Here is a 19,130-nt window from a genome sequence, read left to right as displayed (position 1 = left end):
AGGGGGGGAATCAGTTGAGCCACGAGTTTGAGATCAACCTGGGCAACATATGAGAGACCCTGTCTCAAAGAATTTTTTTTTTTTTTTTTTTTTTTTTTTTTTTTTTTTTGAGACAGTCTCGCTCTGTCACCCAGGCTGGAGTGCAGTGGCATGATCTTGGCTTACTGCAACCTCTGCCTCCTGGGTTCAAGCAGTTCTCCTATCTCAGCCTCCTGAGTAGCTGGGATTACAGGCATGCACCACCACGCCTGGCTAAAAATACAAAAATAATTTTGTATTTTTAGCAGAGACAGGGTTTCGCCATGTTGGCCAGGCTAGTCTCGAACTCCTAACCTCAGGTTAGCCACCATGCCTGGCTTAAAAAGAATCTTAAACCTGTAGGAGCGAAGGCGGAAAAAGTCCTCCCAGGGAGTCTCAACCACTCTACCACCAACAAAACACTACCCGGATTCAATATGCCCATATGATTACTCCAAATCATTACCAGTTTTGTGTTTTGTTTTGTTTTGTTTTGTTTTAAAGCAGATATCTTCCTGGAGAAATCATCCATTTTACAGCCGTTTCAATGAAACAATTAGAAATCAGGGTGAAAAAAGGTTTTCTTTGTAAGTAAGGCCGCATACTAGTTCAAACATTTGCTTTTATTTCGTTATATACACTCTGTAGCCGTAGGATCAGAATCTGGGGGAAGCCAGCTGAGAACCTGAAGTCCCAGGGGTCCATCTGAGGTACAGAACCTGTGCTTCCGCCATGTTCCTGGGGCAGGGGCATTCCATTTCCCCCTGACGCTTTTTCTTCCTGAAGAGAAGTCCAAGAGACTGCCAGTCCAGGTCTGCAATGCAAGGTGGGACTCCTGAACACAGTCGGGGGGACGGAGCAGAGGGCAACAGCCCTCCTGTTTCACCTGCAGACAGGGTGGGCAAGAGTGCTATGGAGAGACTGGGCTGTGGAAGCCTTGTGTGCTGAGGAATTAGTCCCTGAACACAGGAGCCTGTGCGGGGCCAGCATGAATCGCAGCCTGGCAGTACAGCCTGTGCTTCTCCGTGCCTCCGGTGCCAACACCCCGCATGCGCCACACCAACTGCTCCACCTAACATGCTCAGTGGCACAGGCTCAGGCAGCAAACGTGTTCCAACCCACCTGGGCAGAAGAGGCCAGGCCAGCAGACCAAGTCCTGTGTGCATGTATGCATGTGTGTACGTTCACACACACGTGCAGGAAGGGGGACACGAGACGGCATGAAACACTGGAGAAGCAGAAGAAACATTTCAGCCGCCCTCTCCCCGGTCCCCGCCCCCCACATAGACATGGCCTTGTCTTAAGTGGAAAGCAAATTGGGAGAACAGGAAGAATGAGGCCATCTCCTGAGCAGCCAGCTGCAGGCCAGGCACCACTGGGAACAGAAATGGCTATGAGGGACTTGATTCAGTGACTCTGCAGGGAATGGCTGCAGAGAATTCCAGCCCGGATGAGCCCATGGAGACTTACTTCATCAGCAGTGCTTTGTTCCCACACAGAGCAAAACTGGTATTTTGGCAAACAGGAGAGGACTCAAGGCCACAGAACACCCATTCCTCCTGGACCCTGACCCCACCAGCAGCCCCATCCCTTCCAGCTTGAAGGGATCTGGGGCTCAAGGAGAACATACATTAGGGTCATCATTACACCTCACCCTCCACAGGCCAGCGAGAAGTCAGGAACACTGGGGCGGGTCTATCGGGCACAGCTGGGATGGCACAGGGCGAGGGGCTGGATTTGAGCTGGCACAGATGCAAGAGGGAAAAGGGATCCTGAGTTACATGTTCACAGAGAATGAAGGAGAAGGCCCTGGGGCCCACCAAGCTGCCAGCCACAGCCCCGGGCGGTTGTTAAGAAGCATCCGCAGAATTGTAGGGGAAGAACTTGGCGGCCTTGCTTGGGGTGGTGGGGTTTGGGCACTCCGCCTCCTCGCTCAGCTTGAAGAACATCTCCTGCTCTCGCTTCTTCTGGTTCAGATCCTCTTCCAGAGCCTAGGGAAGAGAGGAAGGATGGCGCCTGGTCAGATCTGCAGGCCACACAAGGGTCCCCCACTCACAGGACCCCCACTGACGTGGCCCTCTCTGGAACATTCCCTTCCAGGCCTCACTGCTTGAGAAACCAGGTCTTCCCCCTTTCCTACCCTAGAGCTCCTGCCACTGCCACTCAGAAGCTCCCTGTGGACCGAAGGGTACAGTTGGGGGAAATGCCAATCTAGATGGGGCAGGGAGGAAAAAAGCAGATGCAAATCTCCTGGCAGGGAAACAGCCAGATGACTGGAGAAAAACCCGAGAGAAGAGGGAGAGAGATTTAGCAGCAAAGGAAGCAGAGATGTCAGAGTTTTGCTTTTCTTTTTTTTGTTGTTGTTTTTTTAAATACACATTTGCTTTTGCCTAAACCCAGAGGTTCTGATTTTGAAGATTTGTGGTGGGACCCAGGGCTTCTGCACTGTACAAAGTCTTCAGGTAACTCAGAGGAGAACTCCAGTTGAAAAGCACTGCGGGAGGTTCCCTTGAGCACAAGCTTATCTAGGTACATTGGATCCTACTAGAAATATTTTTCTTTTCTTTTTTTTGAAATAGAGTTAAGCTCTGTCACCCAGGATGGAGTGCAGTGGCTCACTGCAAATTCAGCCTCACATGTTCAAGTGATTCTCCTGCCTCAGCCTCCCCAGTAGCTGGGATTACAGGCACCCACCACCATGACTGGCTAATTTTTGTATTTTTAGTAGGGAAAGGGTTTCACCATGTTGGCCAGGCTGGTCTTGAACTCCTGACTTCAGGTGATCCACCCACCTTGGCCTCCCACACAACAGATTACAGGCTTGAGCCACCGTGCCCAGCACAGAAAAATTTCTTTTCTTTTTTTTTGAGACGGAGTCTCATTCTGTTGCCCAGGCTGGAGTGCAGTGGCGCGATCTCGGCTCACTGCAACCTCCACCTCCCATGTTCAAGTGATTCTCCTACCTCAGCCTCCCGAGTAGCCGGGATTATAGGCATGTGTCACCACACCTGGCTAATTTTTGTATTTTTAGTAGAGATAGGGTTTCACCATGTTGGTCAGGCTGGTCTCAAACTCCTGACCTCAGGCAATCCACCCACCTCAGCCTCCCAAAGTGCTGGGATTACAGGCGTCAGCCACCACGCCTGGACCTGAGCAATTTCTTAAGGGCTCTCCAATAATAAGCATTCAAGTAAGAAAGGACGCCAACCGCAGCGGAAAGAACATGGGCTTGGTGGTCAGACGACGTTGCCAGAGCTCCAGGATTTTCTTTTTTTCGTTTTTTTTTTTTTTTGAGACGGAGTCTCGCTCTGCCGCCCAGGCTGGAGTGCAGTGGTGCGATCTTGGCTCACTGCAAGCTCCGCCTCCCGGGTTCACACCATTCTCCTGCCTCAGCCTCCCGAATAGCTGGGACTACAGGCGCCTGCCACCATGCCCTGCTAATTTTTTTGTATTTTTAGTAGAGAAGGGATTTTGCCATGTTAGCCAGGATGGTCTCGATCTCCTGATCTCGTGATCCGTCTGCCTCGGCCTCCCAAAGTGCTGGGATTACAGGCGTGAGCCACCGTGCCTGGCCTAGGATTTTCTAAAGAAACTGGAAATCAAGATTTTAATGTTAAATCTCCTTATATACTTAAAAGTGGGAATCTTTTAAAAAATTTATAGGCCAGGCATGGTGGCTCATGCCTGTAATCCCAGCACTTTGGGAGGCCAAGGCAGGCGGATCACCTGAGGTCAGGAGTTCAAGACCAGCCTGGCCAACATGGCGAACTCCATCTCTACCAAAAACACAAAAGCTAGCCAGGCCTGGTGGTGTGTGCCTATAATCCCAGCTACTTGGGAGGCTGAGGCAGGAGAATCACTTGAGGGGAGGTGGAAGTTGCAGTGAGACGAGATCGTGCCACTGCACTCCAGCCTGGGTGACAGAGCAAGACTCTGTCTCAAAAAAAATTTTTTTTTTTACATCACTATGTTGGTTGGCCAAACATACCATGCCTGTAAGCCAATTCCAGCACATAGGCTATCAGTTTGGGACCTTTGCTCTAGGAGTACCAACAATTTAATAATAATAGCTGCTACTTTTTGAGCACAGAATGGTTTAGTAACTTGCCCAAGGTCTCACAACTAGTAATGGAGGAGTTAGGACTTCATCCCACCTGTGTGACTCCAAAGCCTGGGCTGTTTAAGCATTACTCTGTTCTACCCCCCAACATATATTTCTCAATACAACCTTCTAAGGCTAGAGTCAGCAATTTTTTTTCTGTTATGTGACAGATAGTAAACATTCTTGGCATTGCATGACACATTTGGTCTCTATTGTGACTACTCAACTGCCACTGTAGTACAAAATCAGCCACAGACAATCTGTAAATGAACGAGCATGGCTGTGTTCCAATAAAACTTTATTTACAAATACAGGTGGTGGGCCAGATTAGGACATTGGCAGTAGTTTGCTAACATCTACTTTAAGGAAATAAGTATCTACATTTTACAGCCCGAAAAGCCAGAGTTCAGGAGGGAAGATTTGACTCGTTTGGGCCACATTCTGTGTTAACACTGACCCAAGCAACACTTTATTGACTCTATCAGATATTCCGTACTTACTTGAAATACATCTGATTTTTTCTAAAAATACTCCACAATGTACAATCATCTCCCTGCCTCCATACAAGGCAGGGGGTTCACAGGCTGCTGACTGTAATGCAAGAATGTAAAAGACCATTTATTCTTGAATGAAAATCATCACCTCCGGGTCACTGTTCCAGCAGAAACCCAAGTAGCTAATAACAGAAGAATTCTATAAAGAATTCTGCAAAGAGGTAGCCCCCACAGGCAAAGTCCAACGCCAGCTTCCCAAATGCACACTTGTGGTGCCTCCCCCGAGCCCAGGCCCCTCTTTGAAGCGATCTGAGACATAAGGCAATAGCTAGAGGCAACGTGATCATTCATTTTCAAACTCTCAGCATATGCCAAGGGTATAGAATCCCCAGATAAGATAACCAGGTGAACGTTTATTTCCTGATTGCAGAATCAACCTATGTCAGCAGGAACATTATTGATTTGAGTGTCAAGTATTGAAAGTCTCAGCAGAACACGGTTACAGAAACTGATGAGCGTGGGCCTGCTAACAGGAAGTCTGGGCCCTGGCCAGCTTCCAGCCACAAAGCTCCATTAGCGCAGTGAGGGAGGCCTCAATTCAAGGACTCCCAAGGCCATTACACAGATGAGATGGGTAGCTGCCTCCTGTGCAGACCACAGTTACAGTAAGCAGAACTGATGTACGATGGCAGAACGAACCTCAGGACTTCAGGACCCGTGGGCATGAGATTAAGGGTAACCTGGGCAGCTCTCTCTTCAGAGAGTTTAGGGGGATGAGTATGTTCTTGGTCTGTACTATGTACTGGCGACTTCTGGCATAGCATTGCAGTATCGATAGCTTCACTGTACAAACAACCACAATGAGGACCCATGTTTGTTTTTTTTTTTGATGGAGTCTCGCTCTGTCTCCCAGGCTGGAGTGCAGTGATGCGATCTTGGCTCACTGCAATCTCTGCCTCCTGGCTTCAAGCAATTGTCCTGCCTCAGCCTCCCATGTAGCTGGGATTACAGGCTTGTGCCACTGTGCCCGACTAATTTCCGTGATGGTTAATTTTATGTGTCAACTTGGCAAGGCCATGGTATCTATCTACCTGTTTGGTCAAACACCAGACTAGATGTCACTATGAAGGTATTTTATAGATGTGATTAGCATTTAAATCAGTAAACACTGAGTAAAGCAAACTACCTTTCATGATGTGGGTGGGACTCAATCAGTTGAAGGCCTTCAGAGAAAAGAGAGAAGGAATTCTTCCTCTAGACAGCAACAACAACTGGGTCTCCAGCCTGCTGACCTGTCCTGCAGATTCCAGACTCACCAGCCCCCACAATCATGTGAGCCAATTCCTTAAAATAACTAAATCAATTTCCCTCTCCCTCTCCCTCCACACACACACACACACACACACACACGCACCCTCTCTCTATATTGGTTCTGTTTCTCTAGAGAATCCAGACTCATACAGGCCCAGAGCGGGGACGATCGCTTGCCCAAGATCCCAAAGCTGGTGACCGGCAAGAACGTCTAGAGTGCCAGCTAGAGAGGAAATGGACGAATTCCCCCCACCTCTGATACCATCCTAATCCAAGCTGCCCTCATTTCTCACCAACGTTATCACAATAGTTTCCTTACTGGTCTCTCTTCCTCCACTCTTGAGCCCTGAGGGAAGCCAGTGGGATCCTTTTCAAAACACGAGTCAGACCCCCCCGTCCTCTGCTCAGAACCCTCCAGTGGCTCCCATCTCACACAGAGTAAAAGCCAGGCTTTACATAGGTCCCCCCACCCCTCTGACTTTGCCTCCTGTCGCCTCCCACCATCACCACCACTCTCTGGCGCAGGGGCCTCCTTGTTTCACAAGCAAGGTGTCCAGGCCTTTGCAGCTGCTCTTCCCTGTGCTGGGAATGTCCCCCCGAAACCCCCCACAGCTGCACGGCTCCCTTCCTCAGGTCCTTCAGATCTGGGCTCAGATGTCTTCTTAGATGACATCTTCCTGCCACACTGTCTGAAGCAGCTCCACTTTGTGACCGCCCCCCATGCTGTTTCCCTCCCTGCTTCCTGGCCCCTCACTAGAAGGTCGGTTCTTCCTGAGGGCAGGGACTTGTCCCTTTTGTTCAATGCAGTGTCTGAAACAGTGTGGGGCACTGAGCAGGCGCTCAAGAAATACGTGTTGCATTAATACACAAATGAATGAACAAATGAATGAATGATCAAGCTAAGGATGGCACACAAATGCAATCCCACGTGGTAAGTGCCATGACAGGGGCAAGGACGGGGAGCCCAGAAGAGACAGCATATAGCCTCCGTGGGGAAGGCCTGAATAATGAAGACACACAGAAGTTGGCCAAGCAAAGGCTGGTGGGTAGAGAATTCCTGGCAAGGGGAACAGGCTGGGCAAAAGCCCAGCAGAGAACGAGGGAAGCGCAGATGGTATGGAGATCTATTTGGGTACCGAAATCTGTTCAGAGCACAAGTCGGGGATGAGACTCACAGGAGATAAGGCAAGAACAGTAGTTCTCAAAGTGTGGTCCATGAACCCCTAGGGGGCCCAGAACACTTTCTGGGGGTGAGGAAGGGGCAGCAAGCTCTAGTTTCCTACTGAGACACAGTTTGCTTTTTCAGTGTTTTGATATTTGTGCTAATGGTACAAAAGCAATGATGGGTAAATCTTCTGGAGCTTCTGGAGGATTCAGACAATGGCCCCTCCAAACTGAATGAGTATTCTTCACCACCGTGCACTCACAGTGTTTATTTTTATTTTTATTTTTTTGAGATGGAGTTTCACTCTTTCGCCCAGGCTGGAGTGAAGTGGTGGTGAGATCTTGGCTCACTGCAACTTCTGCCTGCCGGGTTCAAGTGATTCTTCTGCCTCAGCCTCCAGAGCAGCTGGGATTACAGGTATGCACCACCACACCTGGCTAATTTTTGTATTTTTAGTAGAGACGGGGTTTTGCCATGTTGGCCAGGCTGGTCTCGAACTCCTGACCTCAGGTGATCCACCCGCCTTGGCCTCCCAAAGTGCTGGGATTACAGGTGTGAGCCACCATGCCAGGCCCACTCACAGTATTTTAGAAAGTTTTTCAATTAAAACAATAAAGCCAACTGCACTTAAAATCACCTTGAACACAAATGGTTCACTTTATTAAATCCTGACCTTCAAGGTCACTGCCCTTTAACGTCCTGTGTGAGGAAATGAGAACTATGCATAAGGCATGCCTGCTGCCCATGAAAGCATGATGGCTGCCTAGAGATCTTGTTCTTGTGCCCGATCTTGTTCTTGTGCAATTGTCTTGAGTTGTGGGCTGAACTAGCCACTTTATTTTGCAGAATATCATTTTTACTAAAAAACAACTGACAACTGGGCATGGTGGCATGCGTCTATAGTTCCAGCTACTTGGGAGGCTGGGACAGGAGAACTGCTTGAGCCCAGGCAGTCGAAACCAGCCTGGACAACATAGCAAGACCCATACTCTCAAAAATGAACAAACTGAGCTGATCACTTCAAAGGAAACAAACTAAAGATATTTATTGCCAATGACAAAATTTGAGCATTCAAGCAAAAATGAGAACTTTGGAAAACATGTGTCCACCAGCCTGAACATGACAGCTTCTCAATTTTTTTTTTTTTTTTTCTTTTTGACAGGGTCTCAATCTGTCACCCAAACCGGAGTGCAGTGGTGCAATCATGGTTCACTGCAGCCTTGACTTCCTGGCCTCAAGTGATCCTCCCATCTCAGGTTCCAGAGTATCTGGGACTACAGGCATGTGCCACTGTGCCCAGCTAATTTTTGTATTTTTTGTAGAGATGAGATTTCACCATGTTGCCCAGGCTGGTCTCAAACTCCTGGGCTCACACCTGTAATCCCAGCACTTTAGGAGTGGTGGTGGGCGCCTGTAATCCCAGCTACTCAGGAAGGCTGAGGCAGGAGAATCGCTTGAACCTAGGAGGTGGAGGTTGCAGTGAGCCGAGACAGCGCCACTCTGTCTCAAAAAAAAAAAAAAATCCACTGCTCTATCTTGCACTTGGATGTAACTTTGCCCCACCCATGATCCTGTAACATCATGCACTGGTCACTTAGAAAATATTGGTTTACTGTGTTATGCAGATCTTCCAAAAGTTGACATATTACACAATATTTTTAAAAAATTATATCCGCCAGGCACAGTAGTGCACACCTGTAGTCCCAGCTACTCAGGAAGCGGAGGCAGGAGAATCACTTGAACCCAGGAGGCAGAGGTTGCAGACAGCCAAGTTCCCGCGCCTGTAATCCCAGCACTTTGGGAGGCCGAGGCAGGTGGATCACTTGAGGTCAGGAGTTCAAGACCAGCCTGGACAACATGATGAAACCCCATCTCTACTAAAAATAGAAAAACTAGCCAGGCATAGTGGCATGTGCCTGTAATCACAGCTACTCAGGAGGCTGAGGCAGGAAAATCATTTGAACCCAGGAGGCAGAGGTTGCAGTGAGCCGAGATCACGCCACTGCACTCCAGCCTCAGGTGACAGAGTGAAACTCTATCTCTAAAATAAAAAATAAAATAAAGAAATCAACAGATGGGTCAGGAGGGACGTTGCAGAGGGGCCAGTGACAGAGAAGAAACTCAGCAGAACGTGGGCCTAGAAGGACAAGGCAGGCGAGGAAGAGAATGACTGTAGCACTGACTGCCACCAGGAGGTCAAGTCCAGCAAGTCATATCCATGGGAGTCAGCCGCCAGGATGCTGCTACTGACCTTGCCAGGAGAGGCTGCAGCGGGCTGAGAAAGGAATTTCTCAGTGGGCGGAGGAAGAAATTGTGAGAGGGCTTCACAGAGAAGGAGAGAGAGTGACAGGGCAGTAAAGAAAGATGTGGGACTGAGCGAGGGCATGGGTTTTGAAGGTGAAAGTATGGCAGGCACAATTCAAAAATGACCCCCATGACTCTCCTATAACTCTCCCCACTCCTCTGAGTGTGGGTGGAACCTCTGAATGTGGTATCATTCCTGCAAGCAGGGAGGCTATCCCGTGACCCGCATTTAATCACATGAGCACAAAAGGGTTTTCTCCTGCTGGTGGCAGAAGGGGATATCAGAGACATTCAAACATTCAAAGCACAAGAAGGTCTGAATGCACGCTTGCTATTTGGAGGTGGAAGAGGCCACGTGATAAGGAATGCTGGTGGCCTCTAGAAAATAAAGTAACCCCTGTCCGAGGTCAGCAAGGAAACAGGGACCTCAGACCTACAGCCACAAGGAACTGGATTCTGTCAAAAGCTGAGCAGGTTTGGAAGTGATTCTTCCCCAGAAACTTCAGCTAAGAGCCCAGCCACGCTGAAAACGTTGATTGCAGCCTGGTGAGACCCTGCGCAGAGAACCCAGGTGAGCCCACCCAGACTCTTGAACTCCACCACTAGGAGGGAGTGAACGGGTGTCGGTTTAAGCTGCTTAGTGTGCGGCAGTTCATCACACAGCAACAGAAAACTAAATTGGCAAGTATTCTATCTGGTGCTGGGTTCTGACTTCTGAGAATAACTTCCTCTGAGAGAAAATCCCCACAGGCTGGGCTCTGGCCCAGCAGCATGGCTGGCTTGACTCACTGCAGCGTGCTCTGTGGACACCACATGGCAGGAGTACTCTGGTCCACGAGAGGGAGCTAAACAAGACGCTGCCCTTCCATAGCTGGAAGCTGCAGGGTGTTTAGCCAGGAAGGGTTAGAAAGTTCCTCTCTCTCAGGCTGGAGATCCATTTGACGGTGCCACAAAGCAAGAGTCCACCAAAATAACGAGACCTAACATGTCCTGGCCAGAGGCCTGTGCATGGCACAGAGCAGAGCCCGAGACCGAGCCCACCAGCTCGGACAAGGTTACCTTCTTGCGCGGCCGAAGCTTGTCCCGCCATTCCTTCAGGTTCTGATTATGGCTCTCATCCAGCGCCTTCAGCTTCTGGGTCTCGTGCTCTACCAGGAGGTGGCACTTTTCATTCTGGAACAAATTCCAGGCAGAACAGGTGAGAAATCAGAAGACACAGGCCCTGAAGACTGAGACACACCTCATGCTGTGGCCACGAGGGCACCAGCATCGTTCATTTATTATTTCTTCTTCTTGACTATAAATCCCATTTATTCAAACTCTATATGTAAATCACATGCACCAAGAAGTGCCTGGAGGAACAGTCCAGAATATGTTAACAGTTCTTATTAACTCTGTGGTGGGGATGTGTGGTAAATTTGCAACTTTCTGTGAGGATATAGCAAGAAGGCAGCTGTCTGCAAGCCAGGAAGGGAGCCCTCACCAGAACCCAACCATGCTGGCGCCCTGATCTCAGACTTCCAGCCCCCAGAACTGTGAGAAAGAAGTTTCTGTTGCTTAAGCATCATGGTACTTTGTTATGGCAGCCTGAGCTAAGATACTCTGTATGTATCACATAGAATTTCCTCAGGGAAATCTGTGGCAAGGAATGAGGGTCACTGACATGGGTGAGACTCTTCCAACCTCACTGTTCTTTCTCTGAGGTAAGTTATCTGCTTTATAAAATGTAAATCTCTCTCATAGGCAGCAGTGACAAGTCCCTGTTGATTTCTTGCAGGGAATCAGTCTTGTCATGAGGAGCTTATAAAGCAGGGGGAAAATGCCTTTATCCAGATACCACGACCCTACTGGGTTGGGAAAGTAGAATCCTTTGGGCGATTTTCATTTTGGGTTTCATGCTAGAGGCTTCTGGGAGTTGAGAACTTGGCTGAGTGAGAAGTAATACTCGCAGCAGCGCTGAGTTCCTGTGGCCTGCCAGGAGCTGTGCTCGGCACTTCATATGGGCTCTCCCAGTGCTCACAGAAACCCGAGGCAGGGATAGGAAAACAGATGCAGAAGGTGAATGGCTTGGTCAAAAGTCACACAGTGACAATGAGCAGAGCCCTGCCGGGCAGGCCTCAACACCTGGAATGTTTCCTCCACACCTCCCTGCCTCTCCAGAAAACGCCCGATGAGTCCAACAGCCTGAGCAGTTCCTGAGGTTCGAATTGGCCCTGGCCCAAGGGGGCTTCAAGTACCGGCTCCTGGGGCCAGGACCCTCAAGCGTGGGCCAAACCCAGGGGCCAGGAAGCCTGAAGAGGTCAGGGATTACCACAGGAAAAGCAGCCCACAAGGGGCTTGGCCACACCCCGACCACCTTTGCCCAAAACACAGTGATGACACGGAAACCCTGCAGCAGCCCACTGCCAGCTCCGCCGCTTCCCTCACAAGCCCTTGCCCCAGTCCTGTAAGCAGGAAGGGTCATCCCCACATCCATTTCAGGGCTGTGAGAGCTTTGGCTTAGGAGGGTCATGTGATTTGGCCAACCTCACACAGCTCTAGAGCAGCATGGCAGGACTGGAACCTGTCCACCCCAGGCCTGTCTGACAAAGACTGTTCCCAGCTGTGGCGTTTCTGGCCCCCTGAGAGCTGATGGCCTTGGGGAAACTGAGGCAGCCTGGGGCAGGGGCAGGCAGGGCGGTACCTGCAGCTGCTGCAGCTCGCTCATATTGCTCTCGCACTGCGCCAGCATGTCCCGCATCTGGTTCTCGTGTTTCTGCTGTTGCTGCAGCCGCTCCGACTTCTGCCTCTTCTCCTCCTGCTGGGAGAACTGCACCAGAGAGAGGGTGGGTGCCTCAGAGGGCCAGGGCCTGGCTGGTTGGGTAGGGAACCCACCTCAGCCCTGGCCCAGGGAGACCCCTCAGGGGTACTGGTCTGTGTACCCAGCACCCAGTACCCAGCACCACCTGTGCCCGTGCTAAGTCCTCACCCTGAGCTGAGACCCAGCCCCTGCCCTCAAGGAGCCCCCAGGCTGGTGGGGACACGACACTGTAATTGACACATGCCAGGAAAGTGTGTGTACCAGGCAGGAATCACAAGGGCCCATGTGCCCGAGCCACAAGGGCAACACAGGATGTGGGGAAGCTGGCCAAATACAAGTGTGGGAGTGCGGAAGGGAAGGGCGCGGGAGAATCAGCAACACAGCACCAAGCTCCCTCTGTCCACACACCGAGGTGAATTCACCATGAGGCTGACGAAGCTTCCAGGGCTCGCCTGGCGACTCACACACCCCCTCCCAAGACCTTATGGAGAGCAGGTCGGGGTGCATTTTTCTTTTTTTTTTTAAGATAGAGTCTCGCTCTGTCGCTCAGGCTACAGTGCAATGGTGCAATCTCGGCTCACTGCAGCCTTCCAAGCTGTTCTCCTCCCTCAGCCTCCTGAGTAGCTGGGATTACAGGCACGTGCCACCATGCCCAGCTAGTTTTTATATTTAGTAGAGACAGGGTTTCACCATGTTGGCCAGACGGGTCTTGAACTCCTGCACTCAGGGGATCCCCCTGCCTCAGCCTCCCAAAGTGCTGGGTTTACAGGCATGAGTCACTGCACCCAGCCTTTTTATTTTGAGACAGAGTCTTGCTCTGTTGCCCAGGCTGGAGTGCAGTGGCTCAATCTCGGTTCACTGCAACCTCCGCCTCCCAGGCTCAAGCGATTCTCCCATCTCGGCCTTCCAAGTAGCCAACACACCTGGCTAATATTATTATTATTATTATTATTATTATTATTATTATTATTATTTGTAGAGATGGGGTTTTGCTATGTTGCCCGGGCTGGTCTCAAACACCTGGGCTCAAGTGACCCACTCACCTCGGCCTCTCAAAGTGTTGGGTTTACAGATGTGAGCCAGCCTGCATCTTGTTTCATATTCTCCAAAATCGTGTAAGGCCCAGGCCCCACCAAACCTGGCCCTGCCTGCACTCCAGCACACTGGCAGACCCCGCAGGCCCGGCCCCCACCTGCTTGATCTTCTCGCGCTGCTCGGCTGCGCTGCCCCCGCCGTTGATGTGGAGGCTCTTCTTGTACATGGCCATGCGCGTCTTGCCCTCACTCCTCTGGATCTTGGGCAGCCGCGCCTTTTCCTGCTGCTGCCGCACCTTCAGCTGCTCTATCATGCGCTGGTTGTAGCGCTGCATCTGCTCCCGCTCCTGGAGAGGAATATCCAGGGGGGCTGGGGTCAGCTGCACTCCGGACTTGGAGTGTGAACACAGGCTAAAGCTCCCCACACTCCACTTAGGGGCCCAGGACCAACGTGGCCCACGATGTTCAACAGAGCAAGGCTTCTGTTATTTTGCTTCTACGCTAATAACATTTTTTTTGTTCTCACTTTAAAAATTCTTGTTAATAATATCTTGGATTCTTACCTTCTAAATGTCTTTTCATCTAATCAATGATGGCATGCCATCATTAGCTAATATCTCAAAGCAAAATGTACACGAAAGGGGATGGTTTCTCACTAGTGATGGCAGATGTGAATTTATATTTTAAAAAACCCTGATACATCTGAATTTTTTCCTTCCCCTAACACCTATTTGTATTTCAAAGCTCAGCATGGGTATCACCTCCTCCAAGAAGCCTTCCCTGATTTCTTCACCTGGTTGGGTAGCCTTATTCTGAACTCCCATGGCCCTATACTGACTTCCATCACTGCATTTAGATAAGAAACTGGAATTATACACAGCTGCTGTGCATCCACTGCATCCAGACCTTGGTTTGTCTGTCACTGTCCCACTATGAAGGCTGAACTGAGACAGACAATTCCTGCAGGAGAGGGTGCTTTGGCCACACAGATCAGGGGCCTTCACCAGCTCTGGGGAGTTCAGGGAAGGCTTCCCGGCAGAGGTGGTGTTTAAGTGGAGACCTAAAAGTATTCTGAAGGAATGCACAAGAAAGAGAGAAACAAAGAGAAAATGGAAAGGGAGGACAAGAGGGGAAAGAAAGAGTAAAAGAAAGACACACCGGGTGGGCGCGGTGGCTCACGCCTGTAATCCCGACACTGTGGGAGGCCGAGGCGGGCAGATCACTTGAGGTCAGGGGTTTGAGACCAGCCTGGCCAACAAAGTGAAAGCCCAACTCTACTAAAAAAAAATACAAAAATTAGCCGGGCATGGTGGTAAGCACCTGTAATCCCAGCTACCTGGGAAGCTGAGGCAGGAGAATCACTTGAACCCTGGAGGCGGAGGTTGCAGTGAGTCTAGATGGCGCCACTGCACTCCAGCCTGAGCAACAGAGCAAGACTCCATCTCAAAAAAGAAGGAAAAAAAAAAGACACACACAGCAAGTAAGAGAGTCAGCGAGGGAGCTGCTTGGGCCATCGGCTTCCCTGCATGGTTTGCCCTATTCCTGGTCCCTTGAGCTGAAGCAGGACACCCCTGGAGAACCTCTTGGGGCCTCACTGCAGCCAGCCCTGGGTCCTCTTGGGGGCACTTGTCATCCAAAGTGTGCATCCAAGACGTGCCCCACCACATCCAGCCTCACGGTTCTCCCAGGTCGGCCCAGCAGCAGACCTGAGCCCCACGCCACCGGCAGCCTCACCTTCTCATGCTTGCGCAGCAGCTCATGCCGCTGGAGGAAGTACTGGTCTTTGAGCTGCTGCTTCACCAGCTGGTGCCTCTCCTGCAGCTGGTGCTCCTCCATCTCCCACAGGGCCGCTTCCCGGTCTGCGGAGGACATGCCACACACCTGGTGAGGTGCTGACATCCAGAGACCTGACAGGCCCTCTGCCTGGCCTCCTCATGCTGGAGATCACCGACCTGCTAGGCTCAGGAATCGCCACATGTGCTACCTCATTAGACCATGTTGGCTGACCTGAGGCCTAGAAACTTCCTTTAAACCTAAGGAATGATAGCTCCCAGCAGCATGGTAGAGCACGAAGTGCTCAAAGTCAGGAGCCAGAGAAACTGCAGATACAGGCTGGAACCCAGCTCCATCGGTGGGATTAGGAATGGAGAGGTTCTCCAGGCATCAGCTGCCATCTCTGCCAGATGGACACAGCTATACTATGGAGGGAGGGGACATCCTTGGGAGACACTTTGAAGTGCAATCCACACTGCATCTCTACTTTCCTGATGCGCACGTGGGAAGGGCTCAGATGCAGACCCCATGAAGAAGACAGAATGGCCTCCTGTCACTATTTCCTCCTTTGAAAAAATGGGTGAGATCCTCTTGTCCCCTGCATGTCCCATGCATGCATTATGCAGACAATGGCATCTGGCATCTTATCACTGGAGGTCTATTAATCCACCCTTGTGCACAGCACCCGGGTGAGGACCTGGAGTCAAAGGGAGAATCTCATGCCCTTCGAGACAGGAGATTATGCTTGGCTCAGTGCGAATGTTGTTTATTTCACTGCATTCCTGTTCCATGCAAAATGGTATCTGCTTTTGGTATATCAGAATAGTGATTCCGGCTTCCACCCCAAAATCAGAACCACAGTTCCGTAAATAGGGCGGTTCTTACCAACATCATGGGATAGGAAAAGGAAGTGAGGGCTTTTCTCAAAACAACTGTGCTCTATTCAGAATACTGAAAACTCAAGAAGCCCGTTTTGCTGATCCACACCAATTAATAAGAGGTTTATGTTGCTTAACTGCACTGGTCATCAAAGGCCTGGAGGAGGCCTGTTTTATAAGCGAGCCAAAAATGGCCCTGGGATATGGCCTCATGTTGTTTACTTCCTCACTGCAGGCCCGGACCGCCAAAAGTCCACAGGCACCAAATTCAAATGTATAACCATCCTCTGTTATTTCTAAAACATAGTATGTACAGCCAGGCACAGTGGCTCACGCCTATAGACCCAGCATTTTGGGAGGCTGAGGTGGGTAGATTGCTTGAGCCCAGGAACTTGAGACCAGCCTAGGCAAAATGGCGAAACCCTGTCTCTACTAAAAATACAAAAATTAGCTGGGTGTGGTGGCATGCACCTGTAATCACAGCTACTCAGAAGCCTAAGGCATGAGAAGCGCTTGAACAGGGGAGGCAGAGGCTGCAGTGAGCCAGTATTGTGCCACTGCACTCCAGCCTGGGTGACAGAGTGAGACTTGGTCTCAAAAAACAAAAACAAAAACAAAACCCAGGTATATAGCTACAGAAAAAAGCTCAAACAGGGCCGGGCACGGTGGCTCACGCCTATAATCCTAGCACTTTGGGAGGCCGAGACAGGCAGATCACGAGGTCAGGAGATCGAGACCATCCTGGCTAACATGGTGAAACCCCATCTCTACTAAAAATATATTAAAAAGTTAGCTGGGCATGGTGGCGGGTGCCTGTAGTCCCAGCTACTCGGGAGGCTGATGCAGGAGAATGGCGCGGTGACTCACACCTGTAATCCCAGCACTTTGGGAAGCCAAGGCGGGTGGATTACTTGAGGTCAGGAGTTCAAGACCAGCCTGGCCAACATGGTGAAACCCCATCTCTACTAAAAATATAAAAAATTAGCTGGATGTGGTGGCGCAAACCTGTAATCATCCCAGCTATGAAGGAGGCTGAGACAGAAGAACTGCTTGAACCTGGGAGGTGGAGGTTGCAGTGAGCCAAGATTGTGCCACTGCACTCCAGCCTGGATGACACAGTGAGACTCCATCTCCAAAAAAAAAAAAAAAAAAGTTCAAACCAAGCAGATATTTAGCCATTTGGAGCCTGCCTACTTTGCATATCGCATGAAACGGCACCTGCCGGGCACGGTGGCTCACGCCTGTAATCCCAGCACTTTGGGAGGCCGAGGCGGGTGGATCACAAGGTCAGGAGATCGAGACCATGGTGAAACCCCGTCTCTACTAAAAAATAGAAAAAATTAGCCGGGCGCGGTGGCGGGCGCCTGTAGTCCCAGCTACTCGGGAGGCTGAGGCAGGAGAATGGCGTGAACCCGGGAGGCGGAGCTTGCATTGAGCCGAGATTGCGCCACTGCACTCCAGCCTGGGCAACAGACCGAGACTCCGTCTCCAAAAAAAAAAAAAAAAAAAAGAAACTGCACCTAACATCTACTAGCCATAGAGAAAAGAGACCCAAGGGCTCCAGAAAGACCCCAAGCCACCGCTGCCCTTTGCAGTTTTCTGATCTAGAGATGCCCCATCTGAGCTCCCCACGCTGGACGACATCATCTAGACATGTGAGCCCCCTCTCAGGTCCCCTTCTTGCCCAAGAGTTCCTTTGCCTTCTTCCCCTGCTGGATGGTGGCCCGCACTGTCATCTCTAGAAGGCCTCATTCTGTAAGGGACCCACCCCCTCAGCGTGTAAACCTGTCAAAATGCCCCCCAAGCAAAGCTGCTTGTATGCTACTGCCATCTTGTGGTCATTTATTTTTTTCTCAATCAGCCCTGAAATGCCCAGCTTCCTGATATTGTCATCCAAGGCCCAGCTCTATCACCCATTAACTGTGCAACCTCAGTGCTACGATCTGAACGTTTCCGTCCCCTCCAAATGTATATGTTGAAATCTTAACCTCTGAGGTGAGGGTATTAGGAGGTGGGGCCTTTTGGGAGGTGATTAGGTCACGAGGGTGGAGCCCTCGTGAATGGAATTAGTGCCTTTTTATTAATAAACGAGACCCCAGGCCGGGCACGTTGGCTTATGCCTGTAATCCCAGCACTTTGGGAGGCCGAGGCAGGCAGATCACTTGAGCCCAGGACTTTGAGACCAGCCTGGACAACATAGAAGACCCCATTTATACAAAAAACACAAAAATTAGCCAAGTGTGGTAGCACATGCCTGTAGTCCCAGCTACCTGGGAGGCTGAGGTGGGAGGACTGCTTGAGCCTCAGAGGCAGAGGTCACAGTGAGCCATGACTGTGCCACTGCACTCCAGCCTTGGCCACAGAGCAAGACCCTGTCTCAAAACAAAACAAAACAAAAAAACCAAAACACTACAAAACCCCAAAAGCCCAGAGACCCCAGAACCGGTCTCCCTCCGCTCCGCTGTGTGAGGATACAGCGAGAAGCCAGAGACCCCAGAGCCCGTCCCCCTCCGCCGTGTGAGGATACAGCGAGGAGCCAGGGACCCCAGAGCCCGTCCCCCTCCGCCGTGTCAGGATACAGCGAGGAGCCAGGGACCCCAGAGCCGGTCCCCCTCCGCCCTGTGAGGATACAGCGAGGAGCCAGGGACCCCAGAGCCGGTCCCCCTCCGCCGTGTGAGGATACAGTGAGGAGCCAGGGACCCCAGAGCCCATCTCCCTCCGCTGTGTGAGGAGACAGCGAGGAGGTGCCACCTATGAAGCACAGAGTAAGCCCGCCCCAGACCACATATGTGCTGGCACCTTGACTGCGGATTTCCCAGCCTCCAGAAGTGTGAGAAACGAACGTCTGTTGTTGATAAGCCAGCGAGTCAGTGGTATTTTGTTAGAGCAGCTGAATGAACTAAGATACTTGGCCAAAGAATAGTAACTCTCCAGGCCTCAGTTTCCTCATCTACAGAAATGGGGATAACCCAGGCCCTGCCCCACAGTGTTAGGTGAGGATTCGGTGAGATAAAGGTGGAAAAATGGACTGGCACGTGGCCTGGCAGACTGGTTGCTCAGTCCCTGCCAAGCTGTCTCCACCTCCCGTACACCCAGCTCACTGATTAACCTACTCTATGCCTGTTCCTTTCTCCTCTTGACTTCTGGAATAATGTCAAATAGTCTTGGTGACAACTGGTATCCTTGCCTCGTTCCTTACTTCACTGGGGGTTTTCCCCAGGTTTCACCATGAAGGATGATGTTTAGTTGTG

The 19,130-nt window shown here is 50.8% G+C and overlaps 1 protein-coding gene across 2 annotated transcripts in view; it reads right to left on the bottom strand.

Moving 5' to 3' along the window:
• Window positions 1-622: 622 nt before the first annotated feature.
• Window positions 623-19,130, bottom strand: part of LOC105480952 (serine/threonine kinase 10) — a 148,205-nt gene continuing 129,697 nt past the window's right edge. For both annotated transcript variants that reach the window (XM_071098089.1, XM_071098090.1), the window contains 5 exons: window positions 14,963-15,087; window positions 13,387-13,575; window positions 12,078-12,203; window positions 10,454-10,567; window positions 623-2,009 (listed from right to left, as the gene is read on the bottom strand). In XM_071098089.1, coding sequence (XP_070954190.1) covers window positions 1,869-2,009; window positions 10,454-10,567; window positions 12,078-12,203; window positions 13,387-13,575; window positions 14,963-15,087 — 695 coding nt within the window. In that variant the 3' untranslated portion in view covers window positions 623-1,868. The remainder of the gene's footprint in view (window positions 2,010-10,453; window positions 10,568-12,077; window positions 12,204-13,386; window positions 13,576-14,962; window positions 15,088-19,130) is intronic.

The sequence above is a fragment of the Macaca nemestrina genome, chromosome 6 (assembly GCF_043159975.1).
Source record: "Macaca nemestrina isolate mMacNem1 chromosome 6, mMacNem.hap1, whole genome shotgun sequence".
Lineage (NCBI taxonomy): Eukaryota > Metazoa > Chordata > Mammalia > Primates > Cercopithecidae > Macaca > Macaca nemestrina.
This window is presented reverse-complemented; position numbering and strand designations above follow the sequence as displayed.